The sequence below is a fragment of the Prenolepis imparis genome, unplaced genomic scaffold (assembly GCF_030444845.1).
Source record: "Prenolepis imparis isolate NDT839.2.m4 unplaced genomic scaffold, iyPreImpa1.0 SCAF_4, whole genome shotgun sequence".
Classification (NCBI taxonomy): domain Eukaryota; kingdom Metazoa; phylum Arthropoda; class Insecta; order Hymenoptera; family Formicidae; genus Prenolepis; species Prenolepis imparis.
Genome location: NW_028141162.1, coordinates 7,315,760 through 7,336,646, shown reverse-complemented (window position 1 = coordinate 7,336,646; position 20,887 = coordinate 7,315,760). Strand labels below are relative to the sequence as shown.

The following is a 20,887-nucleotide window of genomic DNA, read 5'->3' as shown; positions in this document are numbered from 1 at the left end:
GCATCGATCCCTTCGACAACGAATCACAGATCTTTTAATCGTCTATGAAAATTATTCTCCCGTCGAAAAATATCTACTGATTATATATATTCATTTATCGAATTCACAGAAATGGATACGTTTTTTTAGGAATAATGACGTTTTTATTGTAATTGTATTCTGAGTCTTACATTTTCAGAGACAATAAACACAGTAAAACATTCTTTTTATTTAATGTATCTTGTACTACAAATATTATTATATAATATTGTAAATTACACACACACACACACACATAGTAGATATAAAAAATAAGCACTATAAAATAAATTAAAAAATAAATTTAACATCAGCTTTATCATAGATATATATTATAAAAATGCATTTGCTTTAGTTTCTGAGCGACTGTTTCGTGCGACTTGCTTTGTATGCGAAGTAATCGTTTTAAAACGCTCGCTAATTCTCAAAGAAAGAGCAAACGCCGGTTTTTACTCGCGGCTGCCATTATCTCTCATTAGAGTGGGTTCTTTTAGCGGAATCCCACCGCGTCTCTCTTATGTCAACCCACTTATGTATGGACGGAGAAAATGTGAGATAAAATAAAGGTGAGAAAAAGAGGGTGCGAGAAGAGGGTTGGATAAAATTTCATGTACTAACACAATGCGCTCACGCATGTGCGATTGCATATACAGACAGAAACGGAGGTAAAAAAAAATCGGACGGATTGCCGAAAGCAGATAAATCAGAGGGTGGATTATGACGATGATTGCATGATGGAAGCTACGCGTGGAAACGGCATTAGAATGTCAAACTCGACATTCATCCACGTCAAACTATTCTTATCCACCTTATATTCAAAATATATATGAATCGGTAAGATCGTAAAGAAAATTCAACAAAAAACTAACAAATTCACAAAATTCATTCATATTATGTATTTATAATTGCAAAGAAATAAACTGATCAACACTGCAAAAATAATCTATCTATGATTAAAAGCTCATTTCACGTAAATCTTAATTGTTAAAGAAGATAATAATAACAGTTTTCTTCATTAGATACAAATACAATTAAGCATCGAAAAGAAAATTCAATAAACGTCAAAATTTGTGTTGATATAATAAATATACAATGTCCACACACACGTACATTATTGATACGTTGTGTGTGTGACTCACGCTAATCAATACATTCTAATATTGAACAAAAATGACTTAAAAATTTTGGAGTAAAAGTTTCAATTATCCCACTGCAGCATTAGAACTTGTCATGCTAATAATAAAAGGATAATGAACAGAGAAAATAAGACAAAGAGGAACACGCGCGAAGAAAAGGAGAAACTTACGCGAGATTCAAGTAGTATAACTTGGCATTTTTTCACACATTCACGCATGCACACAACAAACAGACTTACCTTCGAAAAATCCGAGTAGAACAACTCGACGCTGGCAGTAGACAGGGAAAGAGACGGGCGACGGCCGGCGACGGCGTTGCGTGCGAGAGTGACGTCGCGACGCCGGGCGTCGGCGTGAACCTCGCACGCGCTGCGTTCCGCAGCATCCCGCGCCGAAAACAATGGCGTCGTCGGGGTTTCCCCGATCCAGACCAGGGGAACGGAGCACCGCCCATGAGAGGCGCCGCCTCCTGTAGAATGTCAGATCGTGCCGATCGCGGACCGCATCAAAAGCGCCGCTCGGAGTTGCGCGACGCCGAACCGAGTCGAGCTGCGCGGCACGATTGTAGTTTATCCCCACTGTCGGCGAACGCGACGAGCCACGGCCACGCCATCCAGATGTGGCTCCACCCAGATACCCGAGCTGGTCCTGGTCGAGAAGCCTCGTCAGGGGCCACGTTACCCGGAGGCAAGGCAACTGCCTGGTCGACACTTCGCTTGTCGAGGACGAGGGAGAGAGAGGGAGCGTGAATGGGGGAAGGAAGGAGAAAGGATGAGGGACAGAGAGGCCGTGTGGCGTAGCAGGGGAGAGAACAGGGACAACACCGTCCGAAGGGAGACGGCGTGTACGAGGGAACGCGCTTAGCTTAAGGGTGGGGACGCCGAAATCGTGCGGCAGGGATCTCCGCATGCGGGAAGGCAGACTCTGGTGGTCAATCGGGCGCCGCGCACCGCAGCAGCGACGCGTCACTGCACCCCTGTTTTGGGAGTCGGGCACGTGCTTGTTTCCTCTCCACCGACGCCGCGCGTTCAACTGCACTCCGGCTAGCAGCATCTCATCCGCAGCCAGCCAGGCGCGATAAACTCCGATAAACCGCCTGGAGAGAAGAGCCGCGCTTCTTCACGCTCCGTACCCGGAAAGCATTATCGTCAGCTACTCCTGGATATTCTTGCTTATTTTGTAAACGCGGGGTACGGCGTTGATTCGAACGTTGATTCGCGCGCGCGCGCGCGCTTCTCGCGCGCTTGACAAATAATTCTCTGAGTGAGTATTTATACTAAACACCCCGCCGCAACCTCTGGAGAACGTGTGGTCCCGGTCTCTCGGATCTGTCATCGTGCCGCATTCGTAATTCACAGCGGCAACAATTCGCGTTTAATCGCGTCAAGTCAACAGTGTGGATTCACCTACGTGGCGAGATTCGATGAACTCTCGTTAAACTGTGCAATTCTAGTGTGTCAGTGAGATCAGAAGTTAAGTCGCGGCATATCCATTCGTCGGCAGCTGATTCCTTTCCTCGAGAGATTCCTCATCGACGCGGAAAGCCAAGGAGCGCGAGGGCTCCGATCCACGGGAGCCGTGTCGGGACAATACTGTGAGTGGAGCAACGTCGTCGCGGATTGTGCTTTCAGCTGGTGGCTGGATCCGGCCTGACCACGGCCATTCTCGACACGGTACGTTTCGCATTCAGTTTGCGATGAAAAGTTCACAACCGAATTTCTTAACTTTATTTTACCGACTCTGTGCTCTAGTTTAAGATTCTTTGCAGTCGCAGGTTTTTCCTTGAAACGTGTGATTAGTAAAATATTAAGCACAAAAGCTTATATTAGTCGACCAATTGATTTATGTACAAACTTCGAAAATTTGGAATACGATTATCTATTTTCAATTATTACTTTCTTTTCATTTATCATATTATTTAGTATTTTTAAATATATATTTAATATTTAGTAGTTGTATGAGTCTATGTATGTGAAGAAAAGACCAAGATGAGCAGGGGGATTAGAGAAGATTCTATTTCTTTTTTAAATTATATTGTTCTTGTTTTTAATGGATGAATTGTGTACCTCTTATCACACATTTCTGGAGATTTGATTATGTGCTGCAAGTAGCCGTCGGACTCACTGCATTATCGCTATATTAATTTCTAATTACTGATTACTGATATAATTAAATAATTATCATCTTTAGAAAAAAAGGATTACAAGTAAACCATAATTGTCAATCTAGTAAATTAATTTCAACGTTCGGAATTTCATGTAATCAATCAATTTTAAATAATGTATATGATACAGAGTCTGAATATTACAGAATATTTATGATTTTTTAATTAAATTGCTTCATTATCAATGTAATTCTCTTATTATATTTTTATTTTATATATGTAGGTATATTTTTTGTATTATTCTATATAATCATTTTTATTCGATTAGACATAATCAGTTTTAACAATATCTAACACACACTGAAAAAAAAAAAATATATTTGAGAAAAATACTTTAGGTACTACAAATTATATATAGAAATTTTATGATAATTGTTTCATATACTTATAAATAGGCTATTCGATGATTTGAGAATTACCAATTTTTATGAAGCATGTTTTGTTAATTTAAACAAGGCTTAATTACAATACTAAGAGATTCTCTTATCTCATTTATATAATAAATGCAGAGAAATATATCTCGTTGCGCGACAAGAACGGTGGCGAAGAAACGAATTTTTCCTGCAAAAAACTGCCTCTTATTATCTATAGAAAACTGTAATAAACCGAAATAGGGGTAATAACTTGGACGCGGCGCGGCGCGACGCGACGGTTCGCTACAAATTGCGCGTAGCGCACAATGGCGTTGTTAACGCCCGAGTACCTCATTATGATCGCGAAAAAAAGCTGTCGATTGCAAGTGGAATGCATCGCACTTGTTTAACGAAAACGCGAGAGGCAATATCGCGGTGCCTTTTATAAGAGAGCTTCGATTTTCTAACGTACAAGAGAGACGCTCTATTTATGTTCCGATCTCGTTCTAGAATCAATTTGAATTTCAAGTTGTGTAACTTGCGATGATAAAACTCGTACAATGAAATTACGTTTTAATTAGAAATCGAAAAACTAAAGAAAAGTTTTCATTGATTTTATTGTTGCCCTCTTATATTTTATGTCTTTATTTTATATCACTTTAATCATTATATGTATAACTTCGCTATTAGAGAATTTTACTATCGCGATTTATATATTTTTATATTTATTAAAATTTTAATGTGTGTAGGTTTTTAATATTTTACTTTAATATTTCTCTCTTTCTCTCGTTATTCTTTATATTTAAATTTTAATGAGTAAATCGCAACGTTCTTATTATCTACTTCGTAAGCAGCACTTGTAATTTTTAAAGAGGAATTATGAGAGAGGAGCGTTAAATTATTTTTCATCAGAAGTGATTTTATGTAGCTGTAGAATTTCATATAATACAATATTTGAACTTCTTTTTACATTTCGTTTCAGTTTGCATGTTTATTCAAAAGACACATTGTTGATATTATTTCTAGACGAAAGAAACGAACACACTTTTTGCTCATTGAAAGTGATACAATCTCGGAAAATAACAGATGTCTCTTCTCGAGTGCTTGACAAAGAAAGCGCTCGCGTACCTCAGAAATTTCGTGAAAAGCCCTTTGTCGTGTCTAAAGTGCTGAAGGCGAAGGGAAAAAGGACAAAGCCGAGAAAAATCTTAATCTCAATTATGTATTAATTCTGAGTCTCTTGTTTTGTGATTATTCTGTTAAATCGATTGATATCAACGTTTCGCACAAGACTCTCTAATGAATTTTCCCTTTAATTGTCTGTGATGCATAATTATAAATCTTTATCTCATCAAAAAATGTATATTTATAATGCATATACTATAATGTATTTTAGAGAGAGAGAATATTGGAGTACACATAAAATATTATTAATCAAAAGATGTTAGAGTTTCAATGAGTTGTCTATTTGTAAGACTGATTAAAAAATGATTAAAGACTGCTTGCATTTTGCTTTCTCTCTTTCTCTTTTTTTCTCTTTCTCTCTTTCTAGAGAAAATCAAGTTGTATTATGTAGGGAAATGTGATATATTTGATGGTTGCTCATTGTGGTGCATGTATGAAGTGCGTCGGAGAATTAAAAACGATTAACTTGTGTATCCAATTCGAATTAGCGCGACGTAGCGCGTGTACGCGCTTGCAGTTTACTGCCGGCATTCTAATTGGCGCAAATTAATGCATCGTGCTTAAACTTCCGCCTTTCGCGCTCAACGGGATGCAGGTCGTCTGCGAGATATTCCGCTTTTGTATCCCGAGAAGGTAGCAACGCGCAATGTCGTGTCGTTTCAACGAGACTAAACGCAGCTCGTTCCTCAGATCTCCGTCGCGTTCTGCACGTCGCGTTCCCCAGCTGTCCCGATGATTCTGAGGTAGTAACTTCATCTCGCGCCTCGCTAACTAAAAGTCCGCGTGAAATAGCCCAATGATTTTTACATCCCCTCGTATTTCTAATAATTGATAATTGAGAAATCTTGCAATTATGGCTGCCATCAGTCTTCCTTTTCGATACATATGTATATTTCTTGATGTAAAGGAGAAAATTTTGAAGATTTTTTGTTATCATTAAAATGTAGCAAACTTATTAAACGATGCTTGTGTCACAAACATTATCAAATTTAGATATCACAAATTATCCACTGTCATATGACAAGTATATTCTATTTATTTTTATTCTTTCATTAAGTGACATAGATTGCTACCGCGAGAAAATATTATTACAATGTCAAGTATGTACAATGTATACAGTATATATGCAGTATCGAAGATTAAATTATTTATCCCTCTGCCAGTCGCGCGGAATCGCGTTTTGACAGACGGTATATCCAATCGAGATCTCGTAGCGACTTCTCTCTTTCTCTCTCTTTCCCTCCTAAGAAGAGGTAGCGTCTCTCGAGAATGAGTCGCGACAAGAAGCGGAATGATCTCGTGGTCGACCACGTTTAACGACCCTTGGCTCGCCGCTTTACAGCTTGCACTTTTCGATCCGGTCAGGCGCGGGTATTGATGTCCCCCGCTTTGCCGTCGGCCGTCGTGACGTTACCGCGACTGGGCTTGAAAGGAGCTAATGATCTACGAGCCGCGCCGAATGACAATTAACGCTCGTCCCGACACACGCCGGCGTGTGATGATTAACCGTGATGAGACGAGGGGCACGCCGGAATGCGCATAGATGATCTGCGCTCTCGCGCGCACATGTCGGATTTCTCGATCGTCAGGATATTGTCTCGATCACCGCTATAGATACTATTCGATATAATGCAGGTGGGCTTAGATTATTTTTCTTTATAGTGATTTTTCGAATACCTCTTTTCGGAAATAATTTTTTAGCTTAATTTGCGTTAATTATTTTTGTTTGTGTAACATATGACTTAATTATCGGGAAGTTTTGATAAATAGCAGGTAGGAGTACAAGTATATTGTAGTACATATCGTTACGAGTGCTACTCATTTCTCATGTACATATAACATCCGGGTGCAATTGTAAAAATAGAGTAACTACTGATAATTATGCAATATTTCAAAGTCAAAGTGTACGTACATAGTTTCAAGGAATAACATTGCACATTTACCTTCTTATGAATATTGTGATTTATTGTTTCAAAACATGAAATACTATGCAACATATCAATATCTATAATTTATTCTGCGATTATTCAGCCACTTTCTTTAATTATATCGCAGATACGAGAATGAAAAAAATAACTCTTGTTTTTGAAAAAAAATTAGATTTAAAATTTAATCTAAATTTTTCCGATTATATATCCTAATTAGATTAATTTTATGATACAGCGCGAAAAAAATCTTCCTTCTAACACTTTCTATATCGTACACATTCTTATTAGATCTACTATGCGTGAGGTAATACGAACAAATTTATGCGGGATGTGTAATCAGCCTTGGAAAAATTCGGAAATTTACCACCGACACGGCAATGTTTATTATTTGTTCGGGTGCTATTTATTTTTTGGCGCACTTTGAAATTTGCTTTTGGCGAACCAGTTTCGACGGCGCCAATATTTACCGCGCTTCGCAGGCGATAATCCCCCGAATTATGTTCTTTGAAGCCACGTTATTTACGTGCACGGAAGGGCGTGTGCGCGATGCGTCGTGTCCGCACTGCGGAAAGGTACAGGGATCAATTGAGTTTCCGTAAATTGCCGTGAATTTATAAAATCATTGGAAAAAAAAATTATCTCGGGCCCTCTCCACGCAATTAATCATTAATATCGCTAGTTGTTGTCGGCCAAGTGACTCACCGCCGTCAACTGACACGGGGGACCCACTTTCTCGCCAAGTAAAAAATTTCGTAATACGTAACACTGTCGTGAAATCAAAACGCGCTCGCATCGGTTAATAATCCACACTGTCGATACGTTATGTCGTTACGCTCGAAATTGGTTTTTGATCGCGCTCTGCACTAAATAATCATCGCACCGCGATATTCCCCGTGAGAGTTACGGCATTATCGGCGATATTATCCAGCCTTCGATAATACGATATCGGTGTTATAGGATGTTATATGTATTTTAACATGTTTACGTGCAACATGTTTTTTTCTTTTTTGAAAACGATGAGGGATTTTCATCTTTCAGTTTTTGATTTAAATAAAACGCTATTATTACCTTCTCCTCTTTTTTCATTTTTGAAAAAAGCATAATTATTATATGATTTGTATTAATTATTATATTATGTACTCTGTCCTAAACAGAATTTAAAGAGATAAAATTGTGCATTTATATTTTTGTTTCAAGAAAATAAAAAAAAAAGATTTTGCAAGCACAGTTCCTTAAAAGGTATACTTATTGAACTTATTAGGATCAGTTTACTGAGTGATTATTATAGATTGATCAATTATCTAACTAATAAGTAATACATCTACTTGTAATGACCTATTCTTAAAAATGAATAATGTTGTTCAATTAGCGCTTTTATGTAAATAACAACCATCAGTCTCGAGTTGAGAGCAAATTGTGCAGGAGAAACTTGACCGAGCCATCCTGAATGATTTTAGCACTGTGTTAGCGTGGCCGGAGGTGGCGGCGGCGGAGACGGCGGCGGTGGCAGCGGCGGCGGAGGAGGCAGTGGAGGTCGGCTGAGCCTGCACCTTCGTCCTTGCGGAGGTAGCGGTGGCGGCGGCATCGCCGAAAGTGACAGCGCTTCGGATTATCCGCCGAGCGCTGCGGCAGCGCGGAGCAGGGAAGCTGCGGCAGCGGCGCTGCACGCGGCAAGAACCCTGTTGGGCGCGGGGGTGGCCAACCCTTGCTCGCCCACCCCCGAGCCGCCCTTCTGGAAGATGCCGCATAAAGGTCGGTCGAATCAATTTACTTAATTTTTTACGCGAGCGAACGCGAGACGAGACGGGATGTTTGGTGATTGTGATTTGGATTAGTATTGAGAGCGGACAAGTTGAGACTTTTTAAACGTTTGATCAGTGGTCGATGGATGTGTCTTTTATCAGAAAGAAATTCTTGTCGAACGGTCGGAGTTCTTTATGAGATCTAATTGATTTATTCTGTGAAAGTATTATTAATTACATTATCAAACACTGAATAGAATAAAAATGAAAAACTTGTGACCCTGGAAATTTAAAATAATCGAGTAATTTTTATAATTCTAATTGAAGAATTATACTATTGAAACGGAACAAAGTATATAGATGAGCAAATTTTTCGATCCTCTCGCTATTGCATCAGGTTTAATGATACGTTTTTTTTCAACGACAGAAAATCGACTCTTTCTATAAATTCCAGAACTCTCGTGTATTTTTGCGGATGCTCCAATTACCGCGGTTGCTTGCGAACTATCCGACTATCACTCGGCAAACCAGATGATATAGAAAGACGATTATGGAAAGAAGCAACTGTCGACACTGTCAACTCGCTGATAATTTCGGTGTGATATTCAGTACGTATAGGTCCAATAATCCGCAAGTACGTGCACTTTATAGTCCCTAATTAAGTAATTAAATATCTTCTGACAATTCTAACAATAAGAGAACAAACATGAATAATACATCAGATTATAATGCTAAACACTTTAAGAGTCATATATCACTTTGTAGATATGAAAAATATTATAATGTCATATTTAATCATAATGTGTTAAATTTGACAATTAGAGCAGTTAATCGCTTTTCACTTTCTAATAATAAATCTTGACATATTATCGCTTTCGGTTCAAAGTTTTATTAAGCAGGGTAAATGGTTCCGATAAAGACTCGCAGTTTTTCCAACAACGTCGCGTGATCAAGTTATACCAGAGAGAAATGAATAAATACGCGTATACGCTTATGGGCTTAGGTGAGCTCGCGGTTACCCTCGGGGGTTAGTCGGTAATTTGACGCGCCTTTGGCCGGCTTCTGTCGGGCCAGTGGCCCCTTCGCTGGCGACTCCGAAGGGTGGCGAAGAGTGGAGGCCCTCTTGCACCTCGAAAGATTCGCTTGCGCGACCTGCCAGCACCGCTACACACCCGGTATAACAATCGGTTCGCCTGGCTCGAGCCTCCCTTTCGTAATAAGGGATGAAGGAGGGGGAGTGGTTGGCGCTTACACTGCCAATTTGTCTCGATGCAACGTAATCTTTCTCCGTTCGAGAGTGGAGACGCGGGATCGCGTTACGCAGCTATGGCCCACGTTGGATTATAATGGGACTTGTAGGAGAATATAAGTGCTTCTCCCCTTCTCTCTCTTTTTTTTTTCTCTTTTTCTCCTTCGCTTTCCATCGGTTCCCTCCTCAAAGTATTCATGTGTAGTTCCAAGGCGGGCAATGCTCGCGTGCCACGAACGCGCCCCTCTTTCATCCGTTCCACCACTAATCTGCCCCCTCTTGCGCTGTCTCTCTTTTTCTTTTTTTTTTTTACGTAGGTACTACATATATATATATATATATATATATATATATATGTATCAGAGAACGAACTGCCTCTTACTCTTCGATTCTCCATAAAATCCCCGGTAGCTATTTGAATCAAACGCTCGATTCATGAGAGCGCTTTATTTCGTTCTCGTCGGTACGCGAGATTTGTTAATGGTTATGGGCCCCGTGCGTTGGTTACGGGATCGGATCTCGCGCGTGCCAGGATTCGGAGACTGCGGAGATTACCTGCTTCCGTTGCTCCAAGAGGATAATAAATGTCGGCGATGCGGGATTATTCCCGCGACCAATCAATAGACTACGGCTTCGCAATACGTTCGCGAGGTACGCCGATAACTTTTGCTAGTAGATAGGCATATGCGAAGGGCGTGAAATGTGCCGAATTTAGTTCTTCCAGTTGCATGGTTACCATATTTTGAAGAAGATATTTCGTACAAATTATTCAGTTTGAAAGCAGCTACCTGCAAGTTCCGGGATACTTTATGTAGGAGAAGCTATTAATTAATCCTTTCGCAACAAATTCATATTTTGTCACCAGCGGTGAAAATTAAACAGAGAAGATCACTCGTTTATGTGCAAAAAGTTTAAAGGTCGATAACATTTTAATAGTGCGATTAAGAAGTTACATATGCAAACAATGTATTAAATATAGATTAATTCATGATATTAAGGGGATTGCTGTTGTCTTTTCATTGTGATAATGGTTCGTTTAATACGACGAGCGTTAAGTTCAAGTCAGGATTTCGCGGTCTGTTACCTGGCACAAAATTACTGACGCAAAATTTATTTAATCGTACTGTGGCTACGCTCGCGGCGTCGAGATTATCGTGTTATCTCGCGTATTCTCACGCAAAGCGTCTTATTATCCGTGAATAGTAACGAGCGCGAATGAATAGTAACTAACCTCGTTGGTACAATTTCGGTATATTTATGTGAAAAGCTGTGCGGAGAAAAAAGGGAGAGAAAAGGGAGAGAGAGGAACAGAAAACGAACTGCCTTACGCACGGTGTCAATAATAACGGGCGCGGTAATGAGTATGCGCTGTCGGAGACGGTGGCTGCTAATACTGCGCCGCCGCCTCTTAACACCGTCCGTAATGAATTCGTCGTCGCCCGGAAAGCACGCAAGAGCGTACCGCTCTTACCGCGATTCAACTCATTAGAGAGCGTATGCCTGGCACGCCATCTTTGATGTCGCTGAAGGGCGCCCACGAGATGAAGTTCTCTCTCTCGGTGGTGCCGTGAGAATTTATCACGAAACGCTCGGAGGCTGTGTCGCGCGCAGGTTTACTCATCCTTCGGGATTTCCACCCTGACGTGATAATAAAATTTAGCCGGTGACAGTCGACAAACGCGTCGATTCCAGAAACGCGCTCTTGCGCCCGTTATGTCCATAATGGATGCTGGGACTATTACCGGAAGTAAACGCGACTGGACCATCGAGTAACGTGAACGTTAATGCGATGACAATTTTGGAGTAAATATCTTAAAACTTCCCTTGTGTTATATGAATTTATTTAGATAAATAAATTATTAATATATTTATAGTTATTTATCTTAATTTTCTACGTAAATGATTTTCTAATTGAGTCATTGAATATAATCGTTAATAAATCAATTGCTGTATGCTTGCAAGTTTGTCAGGTCGGCTGACCATATTGTATCTTTTTCCACTAGCAATGCAATGACATTTGATATACTTTTGCAATTACGATATTTTTTTTACAATTATGCTTATTATATTAATGTTGAAAGTTGGATAGTTTATTGAATCCCATTGATGCGTGCTCGTCGTATTATCAATGCTAAATATGGCGCGCATAATTATATTATTTAACGTACGCGCGCGACGGCGACAGGTGAAAGTAATTTTGGCCGCGAAAACGATATTTTTTATGGATGTCGACGAATAAACAGCAATTCGTTAAATGAATTCGGAACCGACACACTCTGTAACTGATTACGTTCGGCCGGTTTCGAGTCGCAACGCGGGACTAATTACCCGCAAACTATTATTACATCCCATTAAACAACTATTCCGCTGCAAACTTTCTGTCATCGTTGGAAATTGGAGTGGCGCATTAGCCGCTTCGGTGAGCTGTTTTGTTTCTATTATCGGGTAACGATCAATCGTTCCTTTCCAACGGGTTTAATGTTTGTCCGTCTAGGATAAACGTTACAGCGGCTCGCACAAAATTGATCAAGTGTTTCGAAAATTTTAAAACGTATCACATAACTCTCGTTATTATTATTATTATTTTTTTTTTTTTAGAAGTTTTCAATACCTTTAGCATTAATTAATCTTTCAGTTAACTTCCGGTTACTGTCAAATAATTAGGAAAATTCTATGAAGGATCCAATCGCATAGTCGACTCATGTAAAACGTTGCTACATCGATTCTCATTGCGTTTATTCGCGCATCTTAAATACCGGCGATTGTTTCCGCGTTTGAGGACCGCCTCTTGCTCGGTTCGCAGAGATTCGGGAGATGTTTGGCGAGGGCGGTAGAGGGTGGCTGGCTCGACCAAGCGGACTGAGCGAACTGACGCGGGAGTGGGAGAAAAGCGTCGGGGAGGACGAGGGTGCCGCGACGTCGTGCGCCGGGGTTGCACAGGATGGGATTTAATCTGTGTCCCGTTTCACGCTCAGCCAAGTGGAACCTTTTTGCCTCACTTTGCGGCGCGACTCGCTTTTACGCCGCACAGCCGCGTAGATTAACGCGAAATTATATATAAAGAATGTGTGCGGCCAGCGGTTGTGTGCACGGGTTGACGATATTCGAGCCCTCTCGCCGACATCATCCCCCTCTGTCGTCGGGGGTGGCCGCCCTCCGAGAGAGGACGGCATGAGGCGAAAGACGGTGAACGTAAAGGGTGTATCTCGCGCGCGCGTACATGTGCAGCTAAGTCATGTATACTTGTCCCCTTTGTAACGAATTAAACTTGTGAAAAACAGCACAGACTCGTGCGCCGCGCCGTCCCTTCAAAGAACGGGACCGCGTCGACGACGCGTTCTCGCTTTGACCGCCTATTTTTAAGACAAACCATTCAGCCGAAAGGATGAAGCGATTCGGAAGAATACGAAGCATCTTTGAATCAGATTTGTAAATTACATAGTTTTTAATTTAAATATGAAAATTAAATCGTACCAACATGTAAATTATTGCGAGGGGTTTTATGTCTTTGATTTCTCCAATAATAATTACTGATAATGTTGAAATAATTAATTGTGCTTGTGAGAGAAAGCGAAAAAATATATAAAACAATTAAAATATAATCAGTTTTGATACGATATATAATTGCATATGACTTATTTTACTGTGAACGCCGACTACGATTTTATGTTAACCGCGGATCTGCTGCTCTTATTAATTTGAGCAGGTCTATTAATCATGAAAGAAGTTACCGAGAGTGCCGCGAAGAAAAATTGTCTCGAAGAAAATGTTTCGCCTTTATCGTGATTATCTACTTTTCGTCGTGCGCATAATTAAAGGAACTTTAAATTCATCGAGACGCAAGTTTGCGGAAAGTTACGACGATTATGATCGACAAGTTGATAAAGAGAATCGATTTCTGTTGTTTTCAAATTATCGTTAATATTATGTCCTGATATTTCAGATCCATGAAACAATTCGATTCCTTCGAATATTTTTTCAAATATTTTGCCAGTGTATTTTATAATTTCTACCATTATTATATAAGACACAAAATTAAAAATGCCTAGAAAATCACGTTCTAAAAAAGATTGCATTATTTGTCTTTTCTCCTACTTACAAATTGTTATCGCGATAAAAAGATATACAAAAGAAGCACCTCCTCGAAAATTTCTTCGACGCCGGGGATTTATTTATAATAAGACTCAATTTCAATTTCTTGCTTCTCGTTCTCCATCACCATATTCTATATACCTGTTATTTCTTTTACTCGAAGCTCGCTTAGGAAGCTGTAATGCTGAGATAGTTAAAGCTAAAAAACTTTTTACGGTATAATTGTAAGCTGACAGAGGGATGATTGCCAATGGATAGTTGCGGATGAGAAAAACATTTCTCCTAAAGACAGATTTATGGAAATTAATAAAACTTTAACGTTTCTGTTTCTCTCAAAATTTTAACTGTCATATTTAAAAGCCTTATAAAATAATTTTGTTTTGAAATAAATGTCATTAATTTAAAGTTGTGTAATAATAAGAGTTTCGATACGATGCACATATTCACAAAATATTTAAAAATTACATTACACGTAAAAATTAATTTCCGAATAGCCGCCGTCTCTGTTCTTAATATTTTTTTTATTTTTTTTATTATATAGAACATCGAATGATCGTGAAAGAGAGGAGTGTGGGATTTTATATCTTCTCGCGTCGGTGAAAACGAGGCACAACAGAAGTGGCGTAAGGACGGAAGAAAGCGACAAGCGGAGAAACAGCAAGCGAGAAAACCACTTCGTGTTGTTATACGAAGTGGTTTCGCACAGGGACGGAGAGGCGGTGCGGACCATCCAAGATTACATTCCAACTATTTCTTGTCGCTTTGCGCGGTGCAAAAGCGGGAATTAATTAAATTCGTTAATTGCAAGATGCATTTAGCAACGCTAGCTCTGCTCGACGCTCCCGTCATCTGTACGCCGTCACGATGTCTTCTCGTTGGGGGAGAACTTGTCCTTTGACGCACCATAGAAATTTAACAAAGTGACAAGGAAAGCTGAGAGGTCCACTTTTGCATCGAAATACACGTATAGAAAAAAAAACAAAAAAACAAAAGAGCTTTTGTTCACCATAAAGTCGAATATCTTTTCAATTTCCTTCATTATATCTTCTAAGCAAATCAATTTTCAATTTAGTACATTGTAAGCTTCATATCGCAAACATTACAATTTCCCCTACGTAATTATTGAATTGCACAATGCGCTGTACATCTATTTGTGACATATGCCATTGTTTCCTTGCATCGCAATTACCGTAGTCGTCAATATCAGACGGATCTACGCGATATATGTACATATATTTCCATTTCGACGCTTCCTCCGCGTGCGGTGCACCGTACGCAGTACGTGTAACGCTCGTAATAAGGCACACGGCAGCGAATTAATCGGCGCGCAAGGGTCAAACTGATCTTCGTTACGTGACATCCGCTGGGCGTCGGAGCGTGTGATCGCGACGCAAACATCTCCCTTGGTGTTCAATCTGACGCTTCGGATCCGTGCGACAGGCGCGAACGCTAATTAGACTAATAAGAACGCGTTCGGCGCGCGTACTCTCTCCGCTGTTTACCAATCAGATGTTCTGGCGAAGTGACGTTGCGCGCGTTTTGATTCACAGAGGAAGACTTGATGCACGGGGGTGGCGCGGGTATTGGGGGTTCTATGGTCGGACAGAACTCGATATTTGGATGCTCGGCTGCAGGACACAGCGGGGTTAACCAACTTGGCGGCGTTTACGTCAATGGCCGACCGTTGCCGGATTCCACAAGGCAGAAAATCGTCGAGCTGGCCCACAGCGGGGCCAGACCGTGCGATATATCACGCATACTGCAGGTCAGCAATGGATGTGTCTCCAAGATCCTTGGCAGGTGAGCACCACCCACGTACCGATCTCTCTCTCTCTCTCTCTCTGTCTTTTTCTTTCATGAATGAGAGAGAACGTTCGAGAAATTAAATCGACATTAATCGAAATTAATTATACGATATTTGAGTAACAATGAAATGTATGATTGCTGTTTAAATCTAATTAATCAGATTCAATGGTCACAGAGCACAACTGCTATTTTTTTCTTCATGTAATTAATAATAAAGCCACTTGATACATTTGTGACAAAATTCATAAATTTTTCTCCCATTTTTAATAATTTTATTTTGATGCTGAGATTTTAAAATAATTGGATATATGATAACAAGCAAATTTTATATTACATCTCAATTTTACACGTTATATTTTTACGTTATTTTTCACGTTGTATTTCCGTGATCATCACGTCACAATTCTCGCAGGAATTGCAGGATATTAATAAAGTTAGAGCTTTCACCCAATGATATTCCCCTTTTATAAAGTTTCTCACATTTTTTTTCAATAACTACACCGTGCTCAAAAGGTTCGCCACGACGTAACGTTAACATGCATCAAGCGAGAATAACAATCTACCCCTTTCGCAGGTATTACGAGACTGGCTCGATCAAGCCACGGGCGATCGGTGGTAGTAAGCCACGGGTGGCGACAACACCTGTAGTGAACAAAATCGCCGACTACAAACGGGAATGTCCCTCGATCTTCGCCTGGGAGATTCGCGATCGACTTTTGCAGGAGGGCGTATGCAATAACGACAATATACCCAGCGTAAGTAAAAATGTCGAATTCAGAAATTTAATCTAATTAAGACTGATAGCTAATTAATATAATAATTTGTTTTATTAAATATTTTATTTGAATAAATATCGTGCGGCACATAGAATCGTATATTAAAACAAATAGAGAATAAGTTTAAGCGGATATATCGCACAAATTTCAGTCTTTCAAGCTCGCAAACCATGATAGGTTTAGCGTACTTATCGCGACGCGTGCGAATAAATTTCCCGCTGTGTCGGCGTCATATTGGGCTATTGATTGGACACAGTATAAGTTTACGCGTAATCCGCCGTCGACTTATCATGGCGCGCAGCCGGTTGGGATGTACTTACCCGTCGGATCCGGCCACTCGACCCTAATCAAAGTCTCGTCAATGCGATCGGCTGGGTGGGGTAATCGGTCCATTACGCGGACCTCGGCATTGTCCACCCTCCTGGGCGCTGATCGCCCTTCTTCGAACTCGAAAAATCCTCTCCGGTCGTACGTCTATCCGTCTACCAAACATCCTTCCCAAACCTTGCGATCCCTTCTGCCGATCGACCTACCCGAGGATATTTCGCGCGGTCGATCCTCCTCGTCTGGCTTCTTCGAGAACACTCTCCCTCCCGGTAATACTCTCCCTATCGGATACCGTCAGGAATACGTGCCGAGGGGGATGGCACGCGTACAAGTCGTTATCCATCGGCTCGTGGAGGAACCTCGCTCTTACCGATGTGTTCCTAGGAACCATCGAATGAAGAAAGTTGGGAGGGGATGTGGGAGGCTTCAGGGTGATCAATCAGAGCGTCTAGCACGTGTCGTCCTGTCATCGAGCATGTAATGCATCGACCAGTAGTGATGTTACATTTGAGAGAACATCACTCTATAACATTATATCTATCACTTCACTAGATTTAATATTTATCATACATTTTCTTTTTAGAAAATGACAGGCGCCTAGCATTATTAATGACGTTTTGTAATTTTTAAATTTCTATTATAAAATCTAATATTCAAAATTAATATAAAATTTTCGAGATTATTAATAGACGAAAAATAACTCTAAAATTATTCTCGTACATTAACTGAAAACATGAAAAGAAGAAAGGACATTATTTGACTGATGGCAAATTTTCTCGATCGTTTCGATCCTCTCTCGCTGGTAGCGTCGGCGGTGGCGTTGGCTGTTGCGGCTGGTACACATCGCGCCGAGGGTGATGCCGAGGGTGCGGCGGGGGTTAGTCGGCGGCGAGAGCGAACGGGAGCGGGTAGAATCAGGGTGAATGGGATCAGTTAAGCGTGTTGCACAATTATTCGTGTCCGGTCGCGCGTGTAATGGCCTGCATCGACGCTGCGGCTGTTGTGCGGCGAGAGTGGAGCGGTGCGGAGAGTACAATCTCTCTCTCTCCCTCCCTCCCTCCTCTCTCTCTCTCTCTATCTCTCTCTCTCTCTCTCTCTCTCTCTCTCTCTCTCTCTCTCTCTCTCCTGGCATCCAAGCTGGATAGACGATCTGATGACGGAGAGCCTGGTCTGGGTTAGCCGGGGCTAACTCATCTCGAAACGTCGCTTCCGCTATCCGCCTGTTATTATCTCACGGCGTCGGGACAAGCCGAGACGGTTGGAATTACGTATGCTCGATGAGCTGCAGGCATGGTAGATGTCGACCGATAAAATCATCGAGAATCGATATTTTGCAATACTCGAGAAACTGAATTTAAACGAGATACTGCCTCTTCCCGAATCTCTTCATCAATTTCATTGTGGCGGTGGTTGTGTTAAAGATTAAGAACGTTTACAAAATTTTGATTCGCGACCTGTAATTACGATAGTAAATGCAATAATCAAAAATATATATGGAATAACCGGACATAATCAAAACTGTTGAATTGCGCGAAGTCAGAGTACTTCGTCTTTAATCCGGTTCTAATAGACAGCCGTGCCATGTACTATTCTAACGACTCTCGGCGTTGCCCGGCCATTATTCCGTCGGTTTTAAGTCAAACTATGCGAGAAGGATTCGGCTTCCCGCTCTCTCTCACGTCGCTCTTGTCGAAGTTCTCGGTCGACCTCGTAATTAAGAAGCTTCGCTCGATATCCGACATCCGTTGCATTAACGACCTTGTATGTATATCCGGTGCACCAAGCTCGGTGCAGAAGGGTGTGGAGAACGGGTTTGGTGTGCGTATGGAGCGCGCCGAGGACCATTATGAACAAGTCGAGAGTGCGATGCTTGGATCCCCATGTTATACGCGGGCTCGTTATAACTTTGGAGTTAGCCAGTGGCTCGGTCGCGGACGCAAGATGAAGACGATGACGACAACCGTGCTTGGATTGGAAGGGGACAAAGAGTCGTGGAGACCGTTTTATGTAATAATAATTGGACGGCGGTGTCCTTTCATCTGGATACGATCCCCGCTCCCATTCGCATCCCTCGACCGCGGGAGGACGAAAAAGAGGAAGAAGGATCCCGCGCGAGAGACGACGAGGGGCGGACAATCAGTGCACAGCTACGACGACGGAAATGATTCTCGTGCGACGACGAGTGGCTGCGGTCGCGAGAGTTTACAAAGAGCCGCGTCCCGGCCTGTTTCGCTTTTATATCTCTTTTCCTTGATCCGTCGCAAATGGATGACGGAGGTATCTTGCGCATAGGGATACATTGCCAGTCATTAGTGTCAAAAGATAGCATAATATTTTCTAAGTAATTTTTTTTTACATTAAGAATATCAAAAGCAAATCAAAGAATATCAAAGTAAAAAACTAGGAAAAAAATCTTTTATTGTTCCATAATTTTAGAATTATAGATAATTTAAAAAAATTAAAAAGTATTGATGAATTCAGTTTAAATCTATGGATCGTTAATCATAAAAATAATTTAGAGAGATATCTCAATATTAAATATTATATTATTTATATATTAAAACATTTTTTAAAATTTATATAAAATTTAAAATAAAGTAAATATTATTTAGAAATGCGTTCGTCTCTCAAAGATGCGCGTGACTCTCCCCTCCGACACGATCTCATTGTCAGCGATCTTAAAGTGCTAGATCCCTGCGAATGAACAATTATCGCACGTACCAACCTCGCACATGATATATCGACACATCGATAGATTTCTGCAAACTAAAATTTAACACAATCTTCTTTCCGAGTCATATATAAAATGTTCATTAATCCGTAAGGAGAATCTCGTCAGTTGTTTTCCCCCGACTTCACTTATCAAAAATCCGCTATTCTGTTAATAAGCTTTAAAAATCGTATCGCGAGCCAGCTTCTCGCATCCTTAAATTTCGTTCGAAATTTATTAATACTCGATTGTATTATTACGCTATTGTGCGATTAATTGTCGCGGAATTAATTCAGTGCGTCGTCGTCAAAATCGAATAAAACGCTGAGTCATTTTCATCAACATTGAATATAGTATCTCGATCTTCTGATAAAATTATACTAGCCGTCTTTGGGGATGATCGTTGTCAAAATTAGCAAAGTACAAATTAGAAGCAAGTTCCCGAAACAATTATTTTGCAATAATAATCTATTTACATTTATTATTTTATGAGAATTAGAAGCGTAATTTAAAAAAATGCAGATGGTCAGATATTTTGCAGTTTCTCTTTGGCTCTAAAATAGGATTACATTAATAAATGATGCGGAGATAATTGATTCTCAGCGGACATTTTATTTTCTTCGCAGGTGTCGTCCATTAACAGGGTACTTAGGAACCTGGCTTCGCAGAAGGAGCAACAGGCGGCCGCGGTGCAAGTGCATCAGGGGGCTGAGAGCGTTTACGATAAGCTGAGAATGTTTAACGGGCAGGCAGCAGGCTGGCCGCCAGCGTGGTATTCGGCAACACCTTCCCATCATCCCTTGGCTACGGGTATTCCAACAGCAGCAACTCCTGGATCCGGCCAGACTCTCTTGCCCAGTAGTCAACTTCACGGGCGCGATGATTCTTTGTTGAAGCGGAGCGGTAAGTTGTCATTTACTTTGTATCTTGTAATTGAATTTTAGTAATTACGCAACCCAGCATTTATTAATTTATTTAGACAAAAATATTTGCTTTTAAAATATATACAATCTCAATTTTAAAGATATCTTCGAACTATATCTTCTCTCGCGCATTATTTCGTTCGAGGCTTATGCGACTCCAAGTCCTTGACACCTCGTACAATGCACGTGTACATATGCGGTGGAGTCGGGAAAAGGAATCCGTCATACAACGCTATAAGTCTAATAGGATCACAGGAAATCGGGCCTGTGGCTCGGTTCTTATAGCCAGAATCAGTCCGCGGATGACAAATCCAGATGTCGGCCGTTCTCAATAGGTAGATTACGTGAGCAGTGGTAAAGTGACAGATAGAAAAGTGTTTTCATTGCGAACGTATTTTCCGCGGACTCGAAAATGTTTCTAAAATAATTTCGGTCAAAATATTAGAGATTCTTCAAATATCAATAAATATATTTAAAT

General features: G+C 40.7%; 1 protein-coding gene across 4 annotated transcripts in view; it reads left to right on the top strand.

Moving 5' to 3' along the window:
* The first annotated feature begins 1,903 nt into the window (after nucleotides 1–1,903).
* The window catches only part of Toy (paired box 6 protein twin of eyeless), a 32,161-nt gene continuing 13,177 nt past the window's right edge, over nucleotides 1,904–20,887 (top strand). For 2 of the 4 annotated variants that reach the window (XM_083037132.1, XM_083037131.1), the window contains exons 1-6: nucleotides 1,904–2,827; nucleotides 8,242–8,536; nucleotides 8,981–9,134; nucleotides 15,418–15,667; nucleotides 16,248–16,428; nucleotides 20,113–20,389. In XM_083037132.1, coding sequence (XP_082893258.1) covers nucleotides 9,077–9,134; nucleotides 15,418–15,667; nucleotides 16,248–16,428; nucleotides 20,113–20,389 — 766 coding nt within the window. In that variant the 5' untranslated portion in view covers nucleotides 1,904–2,827; nucleotides 8,242–8,536; nucleotides 8,981–9,076. The remainder of the gene's footprint in view (nucleotides 2,828–8,241; nucleotides 8,537–8,980; nucleotides 9,135–15,417; nucleotides 15,668–16,247; nucleotides 16,429–20,112; nucleotides 20,390–20,887) is intronic. The other 2 variants (XM_083037133.1, XM_083037135.1) reach the window with 2 other exon arrangements.